This window comes from Mobula hypostoma, chromosome 3 (genome assembly GCF_963921235.1).
Source record: "Mobula hypostoma chromosome 3, sMobHyp1.1, whole genome shotgun sequence".
In the NCBI taxonomy this organism is placed as follows: domain Eukaryota; kingdom Metazoa; phylum Chordata; class Chondrichthyes; order Myliobatiformes; family Myliobatidae; genus Mobula; species Mobula hypostoma.
The window spans coordinates 126066559-126088294 of record NC_086099.1 but is presented as its reverse complement, the minus strand read 5'-3'; the positions used below and the strand labels follow the sequence as shown (position 1 = coordinate 126088294).

Sequence of the window (21736 nt, the reverse complement as noted above, 5' to 3'; positions counted from 1 at the left end):
ATGACAGTTGAAAGTTCAATCAGCTTTGGTTATCACAATCTTACTCTACACAACTTCCAAGGAAATGCCACCACCCTGTCCATTCTTTAATGCAGAATTAGGCATCTGCTCTGCATTGACCTTTTGTGTGATCTAGACTACACAGATTGCATGTTTATTTGTGAAATTTATTTACAGTCTTCACCATATTTGTCTTTTCCTGTCAGCTCCAAGAGGCTGAGACAAAATTGATGTGATTGCGTCTTGTGGCTGCCTAAGTTTTAGCTACCAGATCTGTTCCTATTCAACACTCCAAATACACTGAGAATCCAGTTCTTTTTAAATTGAGTATTTTCAGTATTCTTCATTATTTCAAACATCCAGCAACTGCTATGCTCAGAATCTCACTGTTTAAGTGTGTTTCCCTCTCTACTGCCCTCAAAGAGATTCCTTCATTTCTATTTCAGATCGGACTAAGAAGCAGTTATTTCCCTCAAAGATGGCAGAGAAAGCTGGCCTACCCTACTGAGACCTGGATGCCTTACCATGCTGTTCTATCGTCAACCATCCATCCTCTGATGTCTTCCACCGTTCCATAAGAAAACAGAAAATTAATTAGCCAGCACCTAGAAGACGTTATAATATAGAACAGCCTTAAAATTTCTTGAATTAATGATTTGATTATGATATTCTTCCACAGGTTTTATTAATGGCTTTTGATTCAAAACATTTTCATTGTTAGATCTGAAATATTATCACTATTCACAGATGATCCCTAACTGACTGCATATTTCCAAAATTTTCAGTTTTTATGTCAGATAAAATCTGCAGTATTGGTTAGATTCACTCTGCAGGGTACACTGGCTTAAAATTAGCATTATTATACCATTCCCAGAGCGGTATAATGTTACTGGGGGGAAAAATGAAGCACAATGGATTTGATAATGAGTAGGCAGGGCATTCAACTTTCCTTAGACTGAGAGCTTTATCCAATGTAAATAAATCAAAACCATAATAGTAATAGGAAATTGCAACTTTCTGAAATTTTAGAGTGACCTAAAACAATTAGAATTCAACCAAAAAGATAAATACCTCAATGTAACACGACGACAGGAAATCCTTCACAATACTGGGAACTGAAAGGTGGGAAAGGTCTAGATGGCCTATCGAACATACCAGCAATCATGAATGCTGTTAGCAATTTAAGTCAATTTAGTCATAGGTCTTGTGTACTCAAACTACAAATGCACCCAATGTTCAGCCCCAGCCACCCTTAAGGCACCTTACATCCACTAATGGTTTGGGGACTGTTATGCAAGGTCATTTAAAACACTGTATCCAGGACTGGCAGAGAGCAAGGAATTTTGTACAACTTTGTAAGTCATCGGCCTGTATGTTGATTAAAGAAAATAACAGAAAAAATATTTTACCTGCTGCAAATACAAAATTTACCATATAAAATAATTGCCCATTTGCAGAACAAATGAAGTAGCAATCCCTTTCTAAAGCTGTAGATGGATTTTGTTATCAAGCAAACTGTTTCTTCTTACAGATGACAACCTAACACATTTTTCTCAACAGAAACATGTATGTTACTGATTAGAACTCTAGTTGAAGTGGCAGGCTTTCTGAAGATACTTTTTTTAAAAAAAGTTTGTGAACTCAGACTTATAATTGCATTGGCGGTTCACTTTGTTTTTACAGTGGTTAACGTAGTGAGTAATCCTTTGAAGTTGCTGTGTTCCAGTCAAGCTACTGAGATTCAGAAAGACAAAAAACTTTGGAAACTTATGACACTGTACAGTAATTTAATGATGTGAAGCCCAAAAATAAGCATGTATTTAAAATCTGGAATATAAAAACCAGAAAATACTGATAGCACCCAGCAAGCTAATCAGCATCTGTTGAAAGAGGAACCAAATTCATGCTTAGAATTGATCTTTTGTTGAGATAGAGGTAAAACTTTAATGAGTTTTAAGCTGCAGAGAAGGGTAACACTTGTGATAAGGGTCAGAGATCCAAGGGATTGATAGAGATCCAAGGACATGGCAGACCAATTGAATAATTACTTTGGTTCTGTCTTCACTAAGGAGGACATAAATAATCTTCCAGAAATAGTAAGGGACAGAGGGTCCAGTGAGATGGAGGAACTGAGCGAAATACATGTTAGTAGGGAAGTGGTGTTAGGTAAATTGAAGGGATTGAAGGCAGATAAATCCCCAGGGCCAGATGGTCTGCATCCCAGAGTGCTTAAGGAAGTGGCCCAAGAAATAGTGGATGCATTAGTGATAATTTTTCAAAACTCGTTAGATTCTGGACTAGTTCCTGAGGATTGGAGGGTGGCTAATGTAACCCCACTTTTTAAAAAAGGAGGGAGAGAGAAACCGGGGAATTATAGGCCGGTTAGCCTAACGTCGGTGGTGGGGAAACTGCTGGAGTCAGTTATCAAGGATGTGATAACAGCACATTTGGAAAGCGGTGAAATGATCGGACAAAGTCAGCATGGATTTGTGAAAGGAAAATCATGTCTGACGAATCTCATAGAATTTTTTGAGGATGTAACTAGTAGAGTGGATAGGGGAGAACCAGTGGATGTGGTATATTTGGATTTTCAAAAGGCTTTTGACAAGGTCCCACATAGGAGATTAGTGTGCAAACTTAAAGCACACGGTATTGGGGGTAAGGTATTGGTGTGGGTGGAGAATTGGTTAGCAGACAGGAAGCAAAGAGTGGGAATAAACGGGACCTTTTCAGAATGGCAGGCGGTGACTAGTGGGGTACCGCAAGGCTCAGTGCTGGGACCCCAGTTGTTTACAATATATATTAATGACTTGGATGAGGGAATTAAATGCAGCATCTCCAAGTTTGCGGATGACACGAAGCTGGGTGGCAGTGTTAGCAGTGAGGAGGATGCTAAGAGGATGCAGGGTGACTTGGATAGGTTGGGTGAGTGGGCAAACTCATGGCAGATGCAATTTAATGTGGATAAATGTGAAGTTATCCACTTTGGTGGCAAAAATAGGAAAACAGATTATTATCTGAATGGTGGCCGATTAGGAAAAGGGGAGGTGCAACGAGACCTGGGTGTCATTATACACCAGTCATTGAAAGTGGGCATGCAGGTACAGCAGGCGGTGAAAAAGGCGAACGGTATGCTGGCATTTATAGCGAGAGGATTCGAGTACAGGAGCAGGGAGGTACTACTGCAGTTGTACAAGGCCTTGGTGAGACCACACCTGGAGTATTGTGTGCAGTTTTGGTCCCCTAATCTGAGGAAAGACATCTTTGCCATAGAGGGAGTACAAAGAAGGTTCACCAGATTGATTCCTGGGATGGCAGGTCTTTCATATGAAGAAAGACTGGATGAACTGGGCTTGTACTCGTTGGAATTTAGAAGATTGAGGGGGGATCTGATTGAAACGTATAAGATCCTAAAGGGATTGGACAGGCTAGATGCAGGAAGATTGTTCCCGATGTTGGGGAGGTCTAGAACGAGGGGTCACAGTTTGAGGATAGAGGGGAAGCCTTTTAGGACCGAGGTTAGGAAAAACTTCTTCACACAGAGAGTGGTGAATCTGTGGAATTCTCTGCCACAGCAAACTGTTGAGGCCAGTTCATTAGCTATGTTTAAAAGGAAGTTAGATATGGCCCTTGTGGCTACAGGGGTCAGGGGGTATGGAGGGAAGGCTGGGTTCTGAGTTGGATGATCAGCCATGATCATAATAAATGGCGGTGCAGGCTCGAAGGGCCGAATGGCCTACTCCTGCACCTATTTTCTATGTTTCTATGTTTCTATGGCGTTGGCATTGGCTGATAGAGGTGAAGACTTGTTTATTTAACTGAGCTGTCTGGAAAGTTATCAATTAGGGCAGTGGAAGATGGGAAAATTGTTGCTGGCATTGTAAGATACAGAACACTGAAGTTGATGGAAATTTGAAATAATTGAAAATGCTGGAAAAACTTGAGATTAAATATCATCCATGAAGAGAGAAAATTTTGTTGGAGATAATCTTACATTGGAAGTGCCTATTTGAAAAGTAACTATTTGGAAGGTTCCTTGAGTTTGTTAATTTCATTAGAACAGTGCAAGCGAAAGCTACAAATGGGTAGAAGCAGATTAAGTAAGTGGACAATTATCTGGCAGATGGAGTATCATAGTAAAGTGCGATAAATTAAAAAGGCACCTTACCTAAATGAAAAATTTCAGAACTCTAGATGCAGAGATTGGGGTGTCCAAATGCATGATTCACAACAGGCGAGGTGCAATGATAGCATTAAGGAAAGTTAATACAATATAATGTTTTATCAGTAGGAAATATTAAATCAAAAGTAGGGAGGTAACCCTTGAGTAATATATGGCAATGATGAGATCATGTCTGGAATACTGTGTACAATATGTTTCAGTGAGGAAGAATGCGAATATGTTGAAAGCTTGTCTAGTACCTGGTATATTAAGCTTTTCTTATGAGGAAAGTTTGAACAGGCTAGATTTTTATCCACTTAAATTGAATTGAAACATTCAATCCCAAAGGCTCAATATGGGATTAATGTGGAGAAGAACCAGAAGTTCCCAACATGGGGTCCATGGACTCCTTGCTTGATAGTTTGGTCCATGGGCATAAATAAGGTTGGGAACCCCGGGGAGAAACTCTTTCCTCCTGTGGGAGGATTGGAAATTCAAGACAGATAAGGCAAAAGTGTTTGTTAGAACATCGGGAGTCATTAGAACTCACTGCTTCAAAAGGCTATGGAAAGGCATATAAATTCTTGATGAGCAAAGGAGTTAAAAGGATAAACTGAGTAGATGAAAAGGTGGAGTTGAGAGTTCTATTGCATCATTCAATGACAAAACAGGAACGAGGTGTCAAGCAGCCTGCTCTTAATTCTCCTGAACATTTGTGTTCAGGAAGCCAAAGTCTGAGGGGCCGATGTGACAACAGGATGGAGAGCAAAAGAAACAGGAAGAGTCACTGTTGTGGACTGAATAGAAATGATTTACAAAACAGACACTGAATCAGCCTTTAGCATCTCCATTGTAAATCATATTGTTAATACAAATAGAAATCCAAATATTACAATTACTTTGTTTCTTCATACAGGAGTATTAGGTCCTGAAAGAGGTAAAAGAGCAGCCATAATTCTGTAACATGTAAAAGAAAACAATATCCACCATTAAATGACTAAGAATTTAAAGATGTTTATTATAAACATAGAAAATAGGTGCAGGAGTAGGCCATTCGGCCCTTCGAGCCTGCACCGCCATTTATTATGATCATGGCTGATCATCCAACTCAGAACCCTGCCCCAGCCTTCCCTCCATACCCCCTGACCTCCGTAGCCACAAGGGCCATATCTAATTCCCTCTTAAATATAGCCAATGAACTGGCCTCAACTGTTTCCTGTGGCAGAGAATTCCACAGATTCACCACTCTCTGTGTGAAGAAGTATTTCCTAATCTCGGTCCTAAAAGGCTTCCCCTCTCTCCTCAAACTGTGGCCCCTTGTTCTGGACTTCCCCAACATCGGGAACAATCTTCCTGCATCTAGCCTGTCCAATCCCTTTAGGATCTTATACGTTTCAATCAGATCCCCCCTCAATCTTCTAAATTCCAACAAGTACAAGCCCAGTTCATCCAGTCTTTCTTCATATGAAAGTCCTGCCATCCCAGGAATCAATCTGGTGAACCTTCTTTGTACTCCCTCTAAGGCAAGGATGTCTTTCCTCAGATTAGGGGACCAAAACTGCACACAATACTCCAGGTGTTGTCTCACCAAGGCCTTGTACAACTGCAGTAGTACCTCCCTGCTCCTGTACTCGAATCCTCTCGCTATAAATGCCAGCATACCATTCGCCTTTTTCACCGCCTGCTGTACCTGCATGCCCACTTTCAATGACTGGTGTATAATGACACCCAGGTCTCATTGCACCCCCCCTTTTCCTAATTGGCCACCATTCAGATAATAATCTGTTTTCCTATTTTTGACACCAAAGTGGGTAACTTCACATTTATCCACATTAAATTGCATCTGCCATGAATTTGCCCACTCACCCAACCTATCCAAGTCACCCTGCATCCTCCTCACAGCTAACACTGCCACCCAGCTTCGAGTCATCCGCAAACTTGGAGATGCTGCATTTAATTCCCTCATCCAAGTCATTAATATATATTGTAAACAACTGGGGTCCCAGCACTGAGCCTTGCGGTACCCCACTAGTCACTGCCTGCCATTCTGAAAAGGTCCCGTTTATTCCCACTCTTTGCTTCCTGTCTGCTAACCAATTCTCCACCCACACCAATACCTTACCCCCAATACCGTGTGCTTTAAGTTTGCACACTAATCTCCTGTGTGGGACCTTGTCAAAAGCCTTTTGAAAATCCAAATATACCACATCCACTGGTTCTCCCCTATCCACTCTACTGGTTACATCCTCAAAAAATTCTATGAGATTCGTCAGACATGATTTTCCTTTCACAAATCCATGCTGACTTTGTCCAATCATTTCACCGCTTTCCAAATGTGCTGTTACCACATCCTTGATAACTGACTCCAGCAGTTTCCCCACCACCGACATTAGGCTAACCAGTCTATAATTCCCCGGTTTCTCTCTCCCTCCTTTTTTTAAAAAGTGGAGTTACATTAGCCACCCTTCAATCCTCAGGAACTAGTCCAGAATCTAACGAGTTTTGAAAAATTATCACTAATGCATCCACTATTTCTTGAGCTACTTCCTTAAGCACTCTAGGATGCAGACCACCTGGCCCTGGGGAGTTATCTGCCTTCAATTTACCTAACACCACTTCCCTACTAACATGTATTTCGCTCAATTCCTCCATCTCACTGGACCCTCTGTCCCCTACTATTTCTGGAAGATTATTTAGGTCCTCCTTAGTGAAGACAGAACCAAAGTAATTATTCAATTGGTTTGCCATGTCCTTGCTCCCCATAATCAATTCACCTGTTTCTGTCTGTAAAGGACCTACATTTGTCTTTACCAGTCTTTTCCTTTTTACATATCTATAAAAGCTTTTACAGTCCGTTTTTATGTTCCCTGCCAGTTTTCTCTCATAATCTTTTTTCCCCTTCCGAATTAAGCCCTTTGTCCTCCTCTGCTGAACTCTGAATTTTTCCCAGTCCTCAGGTGAGCCACTTTCTCTGGCTAATTTGTATGCTTCTTCTTTGGAATTGATACTATCCCTAATTTCTCTTGTCAGCCACGGGTGCACTACCTTCCTTGATTTATTCTTTTGCCAAACTGGGATGAACAATTGTTGTAGTTCATCCATGCAACCTTTAAATGCTTGCCATTGCATATCCACCATCAATCCTTTAAGTGTCATTTGCCAGTCTATCTTAGCTAATTCACGTCTCATACCTTCAAAGTTACCCCTCTTTAAGTTCAGAACCTTTGTTTCTGAGTTAACTATGTCACTCTCCATCTTAATGAAGAATTCCACCATATTATGGTCACTCTTACCCAAGGGGCCTCTCACGACAAGATCGCTAATTAACCCTTCCTCATTGCTCAAAACCCAGTCCAGAATAGCCTGCTCTCTAGTTGGTTCCTTGACATGTTGGTTCAAAAAACCATCCCGCATACATTCCAAGAAATCCTCTTCCTCAGCACCTTTACCAATTTGGTTCACCCAATCTACATGTAGATTGAAGTCACCCATTATAACTGCTGTTCCTTTATTGCACACATTTCTAATTTCCTGTTTAATATCATCTCCGACCTCACTACTACTGTTAGGTGGCCTGTACACATCTCCCACCAGCATCTTCTGCCCCTTAGTGTTACGCAGCTCTACCCATATCGATCCCACATCTTCCCGGCTTATGTCCTTCCTTTCTATTGCGTTAATCTCTTCTTTAACTAGCAACGCCACCCCACCTCCCCTTCCTTCATTTCTATCCCTCCTGAATATTGAATATCCCTGAACGTTGAGCTCCCATCCCTGGTCACCCTGAAGCCATGTCTCTGTGATCCCAACTATATCATAATCATTAATAACAATCTGCACTTTCAATTTATCCACCTAATTACAAATGCTCCTTGCATTGACACACAAAGCCTTCAGGCACTCTTTTACAACTCTCTTAGCCCTTTTTCAATTATGTTGAAAAGTGGCCCTTTTTAATGCTTGCCCTGGATTTGTCGGCCTGCCACTTTTACTTTTCTCCTTAGTACTTTTTGCTTCTACCCTCACTTTACACCCCTCAGTCTCTCTGCACTGGTTCCCATCCCCCTGTTGTGAACTAACCTCCTCACGCCTAGCCTCTTTAATTTGATTCCCACCCCCCAACCATTCTAGTTCAAAGTCACCTCAGTAGCCCTCGCTAATCTCCCTGCCAGGATATTGGTCCCCCTGGGATTCAAGTGTAACCCGTCCTTTTTGTACAGGTCACGCCTGCGCCAAAAGAGGTCCCAATGATCCAAAAACTTGAATCCCTGCCCCCTGCTCCAATCCCTCAGCCACGCATTTATCCTCCACCTCATCGCATTCCTACTCTCACTGTCGCGTGGCACAGGCAGCAATCCCGAGATTACTACCTTTGCGGTCCTTTTTCTCAACTCCCTTCCTAGCTCCCTATATTCTCCTTTCAGGACCTCATCCCTTTAAAAGATAGCTTTAAAAGAAGAAAAGCTTTAAAATTTATGATACTTGCATCAAGCCACTAGTGCATACTAAATCAAAAAAGAACAAAGCTTTCTTTCCCAACATCCACTTCCTCCCAAGTAATTGCAGAGCCATGGATTCCTCAGAGTAGCTCACAGCCTTTCAACCTTCGCACCCAAAGTCATTTCCCCATTCACAGAAACCTACAAAGCAGAACATCCCCGACCTAATTCAACATCCATCTCTCAGATCTTTCCAAAAATTTTGAGATACCTCCACCTTCCACAATTGGGATTTAACTTAACCTGCTTCTTGATGATGGAAGCACAGTAGGGAAGTTTGAGGCAATAAAGATATATTTGCATCTACCAAATGCCCAAGTTTAACAGAGGTCTTTTCTAAAATCTAAATTCTGCAGTTTATTCTTGGAACACGGAAATCAGTGCAGATATATAAAACATTAGATACAGATTTAATCAGATTATGATACTATACTCTTTCTCCTCCATATTCTGGATGGGTCATACTGTGGTCTCACAGATGGAGAAGCAAAGGTGGAATCCAGCTCCTGCGAAGCTAAAATGAGGATAAGGGAGAATTTCCAAGTAGTGAAGTTAGGGAATAAAAATTGAAATTAAGACTCTTGATATATTTTAATGTATTTCCGGTTGTCTCTCTGGCTTAGTGTCTGGAAATTGACAACTTCAAGTCCCAGAAAGATAATGACAATAATTCTATGTACAAGTTCATGTTACAGTAAACTTTTTTTTAATTCCAGGAACTCATAAAATGACACAGGAATACACAAATGTAGCCCATTTTATTGATAACTCAATGCATTTTTAACATATGTAGAAAATACTTCAATCAGAAGACAAGCTACTTTGGAAACCAAAGACAATAAAACAGTGAATTACAAGATAAAACAGTTTCATCACAATGGACCCCTTTTCCCAGTTTAAAGTTAGTATTATGAACTTTTTTTTAAATAACTATAATCTCTTTCTTTTGTTAAATTTATTATTTTACAATAACCTCTACAGTTTAACTGCCAGACTACCATAGAAAAATCAATAATTTCTATGAGCTGCCTACACATTACATGTGATAATCACATAGCTATATCAAAAAGTAAGAAACCGCAGTTCGTACAAGAACTAGAGTAGCAAATAACATTATACAAACCAGTCAAATAACCTATTATAGCAATATCAATGATACAAGCCAAATATGCTACTAACAATTGTTGCATTCGCTACAATCATACTATTAAAAAAACACTAAGGTTCACCCACATATGATTAGCATTAATAAATGCAGACACATACAGCAAAATAATGAGAACATGCTCCAGCCAACAGTAAATAATGACACACCCATATGTAACCATATAAGTCAACCCTATAAATATATACTGTTTATATAGATTTTAAAGAGACAGTGCTTTTGCAGCCCTACACAGGTTATGCGAAACAAAAATCCTGGAAAATTTTGTTTGAATCAGTGCAGCAAACTTGGATCTTTAGAAATGATCAGCTGAACTAAAAAGTTGTTGTAATGATTTCAAAAATTAAAAAAAAAATCAATTGGCTGCATAATTAGCTTGAAATTATTCATGATTAGTCTTGGTCTAAATCCCAATCCCTTCATTCTTCCCTACCAAAAAAGGGAACTGTATCCATTCAAAGGTGGACTATGACAAAGTTCATTCAGGTGTTGCTTAGATCACATCAGTCATTTTAAATACAACCAGTGTGGGCGCCTATCTCTTTAAATATACATTAAATGACTTACACAGGATACAGATGGTTTCCTTACATAACATTTGACAAAAAAATTGTTACAAATTAGTAAAGGTGCAAGGATACTGGCAAATCTATCTACAGATCTGTATGATCTGCATTTATGGTTAAAACCAGCATCATTCCTTGGGCAAATACTTTCATAAATAAAATCAAACTTCAAATTTTGCGCATCCCACCAGAAAATCCCAATGAGTTTTACCATCAAGGATCTCACAGCAGGTTTGAACACATTAACAGAATTGGGCAAAAGTCCAACATAGCAAGAGTATCGAATGCCTGCAACCAATAATAACGAACAGCAAAATAAACTACAAGTCACAAGTACTTTCCTCTGCTCCATGGACTGGTGCAGCTCAGTTTGTGGCCAGGATAACAAGACTACACAAATCTAAATTTGTAGCAAATGCATTTCCCAATCACTAACAATAAAAGAATACAATCTGCTTGGCCATAGATCTTGAGATTTACTTTGAAGCTTAGGATTATAAATGTGAGTTTAAAAACAAACTTTCATTTTATGAGGCCAAAAATTATTAAAATGCACCAATAAATCACAGATACAATACAGCAGGACCATGAAATGCCACATTATGAGCATCAGAATTATGGTAGTAATAAAAGTGAACTATTGTCAAAAATCCAATGAGAAATCACAATTTATAAATGTTTTCTCTAAATTGCAGATGCTGCACCATCCAGGGATTTCGGGCAGGCAAAGATGGGGATAAATGTGGCACAGTGAGTTTATGCCATTGATCAAAGTCTGTCTCACATGAAGCAGCAGTGAAAATTCACTTCTGAAAAAATAGTTTTCATCAAATTTGAATAACCACCCATTTCCCCACAAGTTCAAATGAATCAAATTAACCTACACTAATTTTATATGCAGATTTTGGTGAGCTTGAGAACTCTCCCATCCCTGCTGAAGATGTGTGCAAACAGTGCTGAAGCCAAATACTGAGCATATAATATGCTTGGGCCAGGGAAAGCAATGCACCAGTTACTCTATCCACAGTTTGGTTTGCTTTATACAACCAAGATTACGATGAATAGAAAGCACGTTTCAACAATTCAGATATCTGAAAGGTCCAGGAGGTGGAACATTCTGTTAAAAAATGCTGTAGAAATAGTTTCCTGGTACATAAGTATTGGTGGAATGTTTGTTCCATGTTAGAAATTTAATTTAAAAAACATCTGAACCAGCAGGCTAGTGCTTTTCTGTAAACCCTCATTTCTACCAGCTCATCATTTATCTGTGATAAATGCTAATGTAGACCTGTGCTCTCCAAGTCTATACATAGAACTACAACCTATCGTGCAGAAACACCTGCAAAAACACCATTTGCTTACAAGATAGGTTTCACAACACCAGAGGTATTCAACATAGGCCATTTCTCTGAAAGCCAGTTCTCTGGAAGATCTCCAAACAGACATCAACCCCTTGAAACCTTATGAATCAGGGCATGAAATAAGAGTTTAAAACATTATAAAACACAGAGAGCTTACATAAACACTTTGAACAGCAGACAGTGGCAGTAGTGTGCTAATTACTCTCAAATGCGATCTGCACAAAGCAACTTACTGCAAGCAAGAACATTTAGGCTGTTAAATGGTTTTTTTAAAAAAAATTGTAAATAATAATCAACAATTACTTGCATATCTGTTCAGCAATACAACTTATTCCATGCCCTGGAAATGAGGCAGAATAAATAGGCTTTTCTTTGGTGTGATGAACATGTGCTTTGCAGGCGCTTTGCCTGCATGAAACCAAAATCTGGATAGTTGTGTTCAAAGGGTTTACTCAAAATAGCATCATACTGCCACAAGGAATGTAAGCATCCACAAACTATCGAAAAATAATAATAAAATAAAAATACACATCTAGAAGGACCACAACCACCTAAAGCTAATTGCACATAACTTTCTTTGTCCAAAAACTCAAAACAAATCAAAATACTGCACTACCCTCACACAATTAATATAAGCTCAACCATACCACTGCAATTAAAATTATAAAGGACAGTACATGGATACATGCATTTTCACATTCTAAGTAGCTTGCAGTATTAAAAGGAGCATGGTTATATGTGCCAAACAAAAAGAAAAATAACTTCAAAAGAGAAACAAAAATACTGTTTCAAATGTTATCTCCCTTTCCTAAACTAAAACAAACTTTAAAATAGTCAACTGATTTTACTTTTTAAAAGTCAGATTTAAAATCAGTTTCAACAGCACAATACCCTCTCCTGTGCTACTGTCCCATCACTGTTTTGTACTCTCCAGAGGTGTTCCGTGCACACACAAGTCCAATGTTCTAACTGTAGCAAGTTGGGATTTTCTAAAGCACAGTGTAAAAGTATTATTCAATGCACTATGTAAAAATTTGTTAAGGCACTATCTAGGGGAAAGGACTCATCAAATAAACCCCCCCACAACATTCACACCTGTGCAAAAACTGAGTCAAAGAATTACACCCATTCAGAACACACAGATGATGCCTGTTCTGCAATCACTTCTTTCAAAAACACAATTTCTTTTTCATCAGTGCTACAATTAAAAGACCCAAAGTGTATCTAAAGACATTGCATGTACATTCCAACATGCTTTAATTTAATGTACTGTAAAATAATAAACATGTAAAATAAAAATCTTCCAGATGATAAAGGAGCTAAAAGTTGAATTACTAGAAGTACAGAATTCAAGTATCATAATTTACTTATTCCAAAGACTGTTGTAGCTAATTCCACTGGAAGCTCAGAGTCACATGTCTTGGTTTTGCAGCCCGGATGCTAAAGCTGTACTACTTGCTGAAATTAATCTAACTGGACCTTAACAAACACAAGATATTATAGCAGTAATAACATTGTCTTGCACAAGCATTAACTGACCCAACATTTCAATACCAAAGATTTTAGTGATGAAGGTCTATAAACAGTGAGATGATGAGCAACACATTTTTTAATCCTGTGTGATATTAAGGGAACAATTAAGCCATGGAGCCATGGCTCTAAAACACAATTCTGGATATAATTTAAAGACATAGGATGGGAACACACAATTATTTTCAATTATGCAAAACTTCACTAATGACACTTAAATGACAGCTAGACAGAACAAGGATTGAAACAGTGATGTAGGTAGCAGAATATGCCACTGTAATACCACGTTTAGAATGATGGTATAGCTTGTGCTGTACAATTACAATATTCCCTCATCTTTCACAAAAATTAAAGCATGAATGACTTGGAATCATTTCATCATTTTTTCCCAGTAATCCAGCAGTGACCATGGCATTGGGATCTCTACAGTCATTGATCAATATGATGACACAGGCAAGTAGAGCTTACAGAAGCCACCGGTTATAACTGCTTCACTGAAACAGTGATTAAACAGCTCTTAATCCTGCAGCTTTAGGTAAAGCTCATTCATCCTGCATGGACGGTAGTCCATCAATATATCACTGCAGGGTGAAATGTTTAAAGAAATTTCTTACAAGAGCAGGTAATGTTTCTAATTCTCATTTTTAACACTTAATTACACACTTTACTGCTCAGAAAATCAATACTTTAAGAAATCTAAATTAATACAAAATTAATGTTGCTTACAATATAATAAAAGTGATATTTCAAAGTATTTTGTGCACTATTCAAAAATAACATTATTTTTGTAAGTTTGAAGCCCTCTCAAAATGGTCCAAAACATCTTAAAACAGTGATGTGTTTGAAGATGTTTATTAATGAGTTATGAAAGTCAGGATTGGTTCAGTATCCAATGCAACATCCAAACCAATCAGAACACCCATTACTCACTATTATGTAATAGGCCTAGAAAAAAATGCATCAACTTCCTAAGCAATAGTATTAACACTTTCAGCAGCATAAACCCATTTCAAGTAGCAGATTCATCAGTGTGTTTAGGCAAAGAGCTGGCTAAAATAAAGCAACAGTAAATTTAAAACAAACAGCAATTCTGTAGGTTTTGAAAATTATTTAAAGATCATTGTAAAATATAATTAAAATGTGGTCTATTTCCACACCCTTATAGAAAAAAGGGTTAAAAACCAAGTCTCCTTGCTGTTGGATGTTCTGTAGATACGTGACCCAGTTCAGAAGCAAAACAGAAACACCACAGAAGAGTTCTGATGATTGGAACGAAGTGCACTCCTCCTTCATACAAAACTGCATTTGTCTAGATCTCATACAGTAGCACAGCACATTCGCAAATGAGAGCTACAGATAAGAATACTGATTTATTTTAGTGGGACTAAGTGGATAGCCAGCATAAAGTGTAGGAGCCCGGGAGGCATTAATGTATGACTGGGTGGCAAATGGATGCTGGTACTGGCTAGCAGTAACGCTGGCAGAGGGCAGAAGGCTAGGACCCATGCTGACTGGCACCTGTTGGAGGAAACTGGTTGGATGAGCTGCGTACGTTGCTTGCTGCATGGCATGTCTGGAGGAGCTCTGTTGATTCAAAAGATGGGCCATGGAACTGGAGGTTGCCAAAGCAGCAGCAGTTGGTGTGTAGGTATACATGTGGGGTTGTCCTGAAAGATGTGCAGCAGCAGACACTGCTGTCAGGTGGGGATGAACACCTGGATGTGTTGGACTGTTATGCTGGAAAGAATAAGGAGCCTGGGCAAGAGTGGGAGCCACATAAGCCTGTTGCCTGCGGGGAGCAGGATTCACACTCCGCTCTTGAGAGACAGACTGCTGGGCCTAAGAAAAGAAAGGAAGAAGGAATTAATCTGCATTGTTCAAAAGTTGTTATACAAGCTTTATTATCTAAAGTGATTTCTGGAAGATGTGAACAAAAGTGATGATGTAATGCAGCTATATATTTAGTAAGACACAGGCTCCTCAAAAATAAGACCATTGTTTCATGCAGCAAATTGGGCAGACACCCTTGGGAATCAGCTTATTTAATGATATCCAATGTAATCAGAAAGAAGATAAGAGTAGGTTTCTACTGCGTTTTTGAAGAATGAGAGTAATAGAATCATAGAACATTACAGCACAGAAACAGGCCTTTTGGCCCTTCTTGGCTGTGCAGAACCATTTTTCTGCCTAGTCCCACTGACCTGCTTCTGGACCATATCCCTCCATACACCTCTCATCCATGTACCTGTCCAAGTTTTTCTTAAATGGTAAAAGTGAGCCCGCATTTACCACTTCATCTGGCAGCTCATTCCACACTCCCACCACTCTGTGTGAAGAAGGACCCCCCCCCCGCTAATGTTCCCTTTAAACATTTCCCCCTTCAGCTTTAACCCATGTCCTCTGGTCTTTTTCTCCCCTTGCCTCAGTGGAAAAAGCCTGCTTGCATTCACTTTATCTATACCCATCATAATTTTATACACCTGTATCAAATCTCCCCCCATTCTTCTACACTCCAGGGAATAAAGTCGTAACCTATTCAACCTTTCTCTGTAACTGAGTTTCTCAAGTCCCGGCAACATCCTTGTAAACTTTCTCTGCACTCTTTCAACCTTATTAATATCCTTCCTGTAATTTGGTGACCAAAAGTGCGCACAATACTCTAAATTTGGCCTCACCAATGCCTCAGACAACTTCACCATAACATTCCATCTCTTGTACTCAATACTTTGATTTATAAAGGCCAATGTACCAAAAGCTCTCTTTACGACCCTATCTACCTGTAACACCACTTTTAGGGAATTTTGTATCTGCAGTCCCAGATCCCTCTGTTCTACTGCGCTCCTCAATGCCCCAGCATTTACCTTGTACATTCTACCTTGGTTTGTCCTTCCAACGTGCAATACCTCACACTTGTCTATATTAAACTCCATCTGCCACTTTTCAGCCCATTTTTCCAGCTGGTCCAAATCCCTCTGCAAGCTTTGAAAACCTTCCTCGCTGTCCACCAAACCTCCAATCTTTGTATCATCAGCAAATTTGCTGATCCAATTTACCACATTATCATCCAGATCATTGATACAGATGACAAATAACAATGGACCTAGCACTGATCCCTGTGGCACACCACTAGTCACAGATCTCCACTCGGAGAAGCAATCCTCTACTACCACTCTTTGGTTTCTTCCATTGAGCCAATGTCTAATCCAATTTACCACCTCTCCATGTATACCGAGTGACTGAATCTTCCTAAGTAACATCCCATGCAGGACCTTGTCAAAGACATTACTGAAGTCCATGTAGACAACATCCACTGCCTTCCCTTCATCCACTTTCCTGGTAACCTCTCGAAAAACTCTAATAGATTGGTTAAACATGACCTACCACACACAAAGCTATGTTGACTCTCCCTAACAAGTCCCTGTCTATCCAAATACTTGCAGATTCTATCTCTTAGTACGCCTTCCAATATTTTATCTACTACCAACGTCAAACTTACCGGCCTATAATTTCCCAGATTACTTTTAGAGCCTTTTTTAAACAATGGAAGAACATGAGCTATCCTCCAATCCTCCAGCACCTCATCCGTAGATACCGACATTTTAAATATATCTGCCAGGGCTCCTGCAATTTCAAAACTAGTCTCCTCCAAGGTCCGAGGTAATACCTTGTCAGGTCTTGGGGATTTATCTACTCTGATTTGCCTCAAGATAGCAAGCACTTCCTCCTCTTCAATCTTTATAGGTTCCATGACCTCACTACTTGTTTGCCTTATTTCCATAGACTCCATGCCAGTTTCCTTAGTAAATACAGACACAAAAAACCCATTTAAGATCTTCCCCCATTTCTTTTGGTTCCATACACAGCCTACCACTCTGATCTTCAAGTGGACCAATTTTATCCCTTACTATCCTTTTGTCCTTAATATACCTGTAGAAGCTCTTTGGATTATCCTTCACCTTGACTGCCAAAGCAACCTCATGTCTTCTTTAAGCCCTCCTGATTTCTTTCTTAAGTATTTTTTGCACTTTTTATACTCCTCAAGCACTTTATTTGTTCCCTGTTTCCTCTACGTCATACAACTCTCTCTTCTTTATCAGAGTTCCAATATCCCATGAGAACCAAGGTTCCTTATTCTTATTCACCTTGCCTTTAATCCTGACAGGAACATACAAACTCTGCCCTCTCAAAATTTCCCCTTTGAAGGCCTCCCACTTACCAATCACATCCTTGCCAGAGAACAACCTGTCCCAATCCACGCTTTTTAGATCCTTTCTCATTTCTTCAAATGTGGCCTTTTCCCAGTTTAGAACCTCAACCTGAAGACCAGATCTATCTTTATCCATGATCAAGTTGAAACTAATGGTGTTGAAAATAATAAGGGGAACACCAGTTATTGTGCCAGATTTGTAACAAATATAACTAGATGAAATCCTACTGAAATCTGACCATTTGTAAGCTATTACTAAAAGAATGGTTCATAGCAGATTCAGGGAGGAAGATCTCTACCGACTTTTTCCAATCTAACTAGCAAATGTTTCAATCTATTGGACCAGGAGTTTCTGACCACATTCATCACAAAGCCTGTCCTCCAAGCTCCTCCATAAAAATGCCTAATTTCATGCCTGCCACAGCCCACCTTCAACCATCATCCAGACAAATCTCTGCTTTAAAATCCTAATTCACATTTTCAAATGTGTTGTGTCAAAGACCCGGCTCATCACTAATACCTGCCAGTCCAAAAATTGTTCAGAATTTCTTTCCTCTGCCTTTTGAGCACCATGATAATTAATCACTCCACCAGTGACACCCGTTTTCCTTTACTCTTGAAATAAGCTCTGGAATTCTCTTCCAAATCCTCTTTCTCCCCCTTCGCTCCAAGTCCACTGCAAAACTTGCTTTGTTGTCCACCTTATATCTCTTCCAATGACTGCCTTCTATCTTTTTCATTGTTGTATCCCAGTTCTCTGATGCAAATGAAAGATGCAGGCTGAGTGGACATCTACTTGCCTATTCAGTTGCAAAAGCAACTGTTATGAAGTGCCTAGGTTCATTTTCCTGGGACAACTACAGAGAGATATTACATATGTACATACAAACAAGCAGGAAGAGGACACTCAGTCTCTTATCCTACTCCTCCACCAAAAACGATTATAGCTGATAAGACTGATCTCAACCACACATACCCGATACCCACAGTAACCCTTTGCTATCCCCTTGCTCCTCAAGGAGCTTCTACCTCTCATCTTTAAAATATCTTTAAACAGTAACCCTTCATTCTAAATTCCTCCACATCAGGAAACCACCTCTCCACATTCAGCTGTTAAACCATGCAGGATCTTTTGAGCTTCAATTGATTAAGTGACAGCAGATACAAGCTCTCCCTGTACTATCTTTCCATGTAAAGATCGAGCAGCCTTTCTCTGATCCGTAGTAATAACCTTTCTTAAACAAGACGACCAATGTTGTCTTGTCAGGATCTGAGAACAGAAACAATTTACCTTCACTGAGCCCTTAGCATTTTAAAGATATTATGGTAGTACTTGCGTAAGTAGCAGCATAACAGATCCACACTGATGTTAACACCCTGGAAGAGACTGCTCCAATTTCTATTCGCTCAATATTATCAACATATCTTTCTAATTCTTCCTTATGCTAGTTGTCTGTTACTTTTTGTGGTAGCAACTTGCATACTCAAACTAGTGCAGTAGTGTAGAGTACCTCTGTAGTCATCCCCCTCAACAGCAGGTACATTACTTTGGACACTGTTTGGGGTGGGGGGAGAGGTTTGACCTAACAGAGTAATGTCACAGTGATCGGGTGTCTGGTACTTAGTCTGCCTTTGAAGGGAAAGGGTGCGGAGAGAAGAAGCACACTGTGGTGACAGGGGATTTGTTAGTTAAGGGAACGGACAGGAGGCTGTGTGTGTGAGAGTGAGATTCCTATATAGTATGTCGCCTTCCAGGTGCCTGGGTCTGGGACATCTCTGATTGAGTCCTCAGCATTCTTAAGTGGGAGGTCATGGTCCACGTAGGTACCAATGAAATGGGTGATATGAGTGACAAGGTTCTGTATAGGGAGTTCAGGGAGTTAGATGCTGAGTTTAAGGGCTGGACCTCCAGGTTGTGATCTCAGGATTGCTAGCCATGTCACATGCCACTGAGGCCAGACCTAGGAAGGTTATATAGTTCAACATGTGGCTAAGGAGTTGGTTCAGGAAGGTACAAGATTTTTGGATTATTGGGCTCTCTTCCAGGGAAGGTGGGACCTGTACAGAAGGGACGGTTTGCACCTGAACTGGAGGGGGACTAATATCTCATTGGGAAGGTTTGTTAATGCTGCACAGTTGCAGGGGGATAGGAACCAGATTGCCAGAACAGTTAGTGCAGAGGTTGTGGAGGCAGATTTTTATCCTGAGGATAAAAGGCAGGAGCGGGTCACGGTAGCGTAATAGACCTTTGACCAGCAATCAATTGGCATTTGGGATTGATTAGTGAGAGCTAATTAAAGAAAGGCAGGAGCAAGCGCGGTGGCCATCGTCGCAGCAGCCAGAGTGGACATAGAGTGGTGATCTCAAGGCTGTAGCTCTATGAGGTTTCACTCAAAGCAAAGGAAAGAACGCTTAAATTTTTTTCCTTCGCTTCTTTATATCTGGTCAGCTAGGATAGTAGAGATGCCAGGCAGGATAGTTGAATGGGAAGGCAGGGAGACCTCCAGTGATCTGGCGATTACAACTGTGAGAAGTGCATCCAGCTGCAGTTTCTAACTAACCGTGTTAAGGAGTTGGAGCTGGAACTGGATGAACTCTGGATCATTCCAAAGGATAAAAAGGTGATAGGACATATACCAAGGTACACCCAAGGTGCAGGACACTGGAAACTGGGCAACAGTCAAGAAGGGCAAAGGGTTAAGGAGTCACTGCAGCATAGCTCTGTGGCCATCCCCCTCAACAACTGGAATATCACTGGAATCTGTCGGGGGGGGGGGGGGAACCTAACAGAAGAAAGTCACAATGGTCGAGTCTCTGGCACAGAGTCTGCCTCTGACTCGAAAGGGAAAGAGGGAGAAGAGGCACGCTGTAGTGATAGAAGATTCACTGTTAGTCAGCAGAACGGTCAGCAGGTTCTGTGGACAAGAACGAGACTCCCGATGGTACATTGCCTCCCAGGTACCAGGGTCCAGGACATCTCAGATCAAGTCCTCAGCATTCTTAAGTGGGAGGGTGAACAGCCAGAGGTCACAGTCCATGTAGGCAAAGATGACATGGGAAGGACATGTGACAAGGTTCTGCATAGGGAGTTCAGGGAGTTAGGTGCTAAGTTAAAGGGCAGGACCTCCAGGATTGTGATCTCAGGATTGCTAGCCATGCCACATGCCAGTGAGGCCAGCACTAGGAAGGTTATACAGTTCACCGGGTGGCTAAGGTGGTGGTGTAAGAGGCAGGGCATATGATTTTTGGATCATTGGATTCTCTTCTGGAGAAGGTGGAATCTGTACACAAGGGACAGTTTGCACCTGAATTAGAGGGGGTCTGATTTCCTAGCGGGAAGATTTGCCAATGCTGCATGGCGGGGTTTAAACTGGAGTTGCAAGGAAAGGGAACCAGAGTGTCAGAACAGTTAGCGGAGAGGCTGCGGAGGCAGATGTCGGCAAGACTTCAGACAAAGTTAGGAATCAAACAGTTGAGCATGGTGCAACTACTATCCTGAGTTGCCTATAATTTAATGCAAATATCATAGGAAAGGCAGATAATAGTGCTGAAGATGATAAAGCAGGTTAACAAACAGAGGCAATGTGCAGTGAGGAGAGTCTGTTAATAGGGCAAATTTGCAGTGAACAAGATGAGATGCAACGTAAAAGGCTGACAAAATCGCAAAGGGGTTTCAGGACTGAAAGTGTAGTATATGAATGCGCGCAGTATACCGAATAAGGTAGATGAATATGCCAGCACAGTTACAGGTGGGCACATATGATGTAGGCATCACCAAATCATTTTTGAAAGATTATAGCTGCAAGGATGCACATTGTATTTCCAAGGATACACATTGTATTGAATGGTCAGGCAGGAAGACAGAGGGGGCAGCGTTACTGTGTTGGTAAAAGATGAAACCAAATCATTAGAAAGAGATGACATAGGGTCAGAAGGTGTCGAATCATTGTGGATCGAGCTGAGGAACTGCAAGGGAAATAAGACACTGATGGGAGTAGTATACAGACCCCCCGCAAATAGTAAGGATGTGACCTATAAATTACAACGGGAGATAGAAAATGCCTGCCAAAAGGGCAATGCTACAATCATCATGGGGGAGGTCCAGCTCCAACTCCTGCTCCTTAACATGGTTTGTTAGAAGCTACAGCTGGATGCACTTCTCACAGCTGTAGTCATCAGGGACAATGGAGGTCTCCCTGCCTTCCCACATCCCACAATATGCAGGTAGACTGGGAAAATCAGGTTG

The 21736-nt window shown here is 40.5% G+C and overlaps 1 protein-coding gene across 5 annotated transcripts in view; it reads right to left on the bottom strand.

Annotated features, from left to right (window-relative positions):
* Positions 1–9368: 9368 nt before the first annotated feature.
* Positions 9369–21736, bottom strand: part of LOC134344249 (homeodomain-interacting protein kinase 1-like) — a 127826-nt gene continuing 115458 nt past the window's right edge. For 4 of the 5 annotated variants that reach the window (XM_063043728.1, XM_063043729.1, XM_063043731.1 and 1 more), the window contains one exon: positions 9370–15122. In XM_063043728.1, coding sequence (XP_062899798.1) covers positions 14634–15122 — 489 coding nt within the window. In that variant the 3' untranslated portion in view covers positions 9370–14633. Of the gene's footprint in view, positions 15123–21736 lie in introns of all 5 variants that reach the window. The other variant, XM_063043730.1, reaches the window with a different exon arrangement.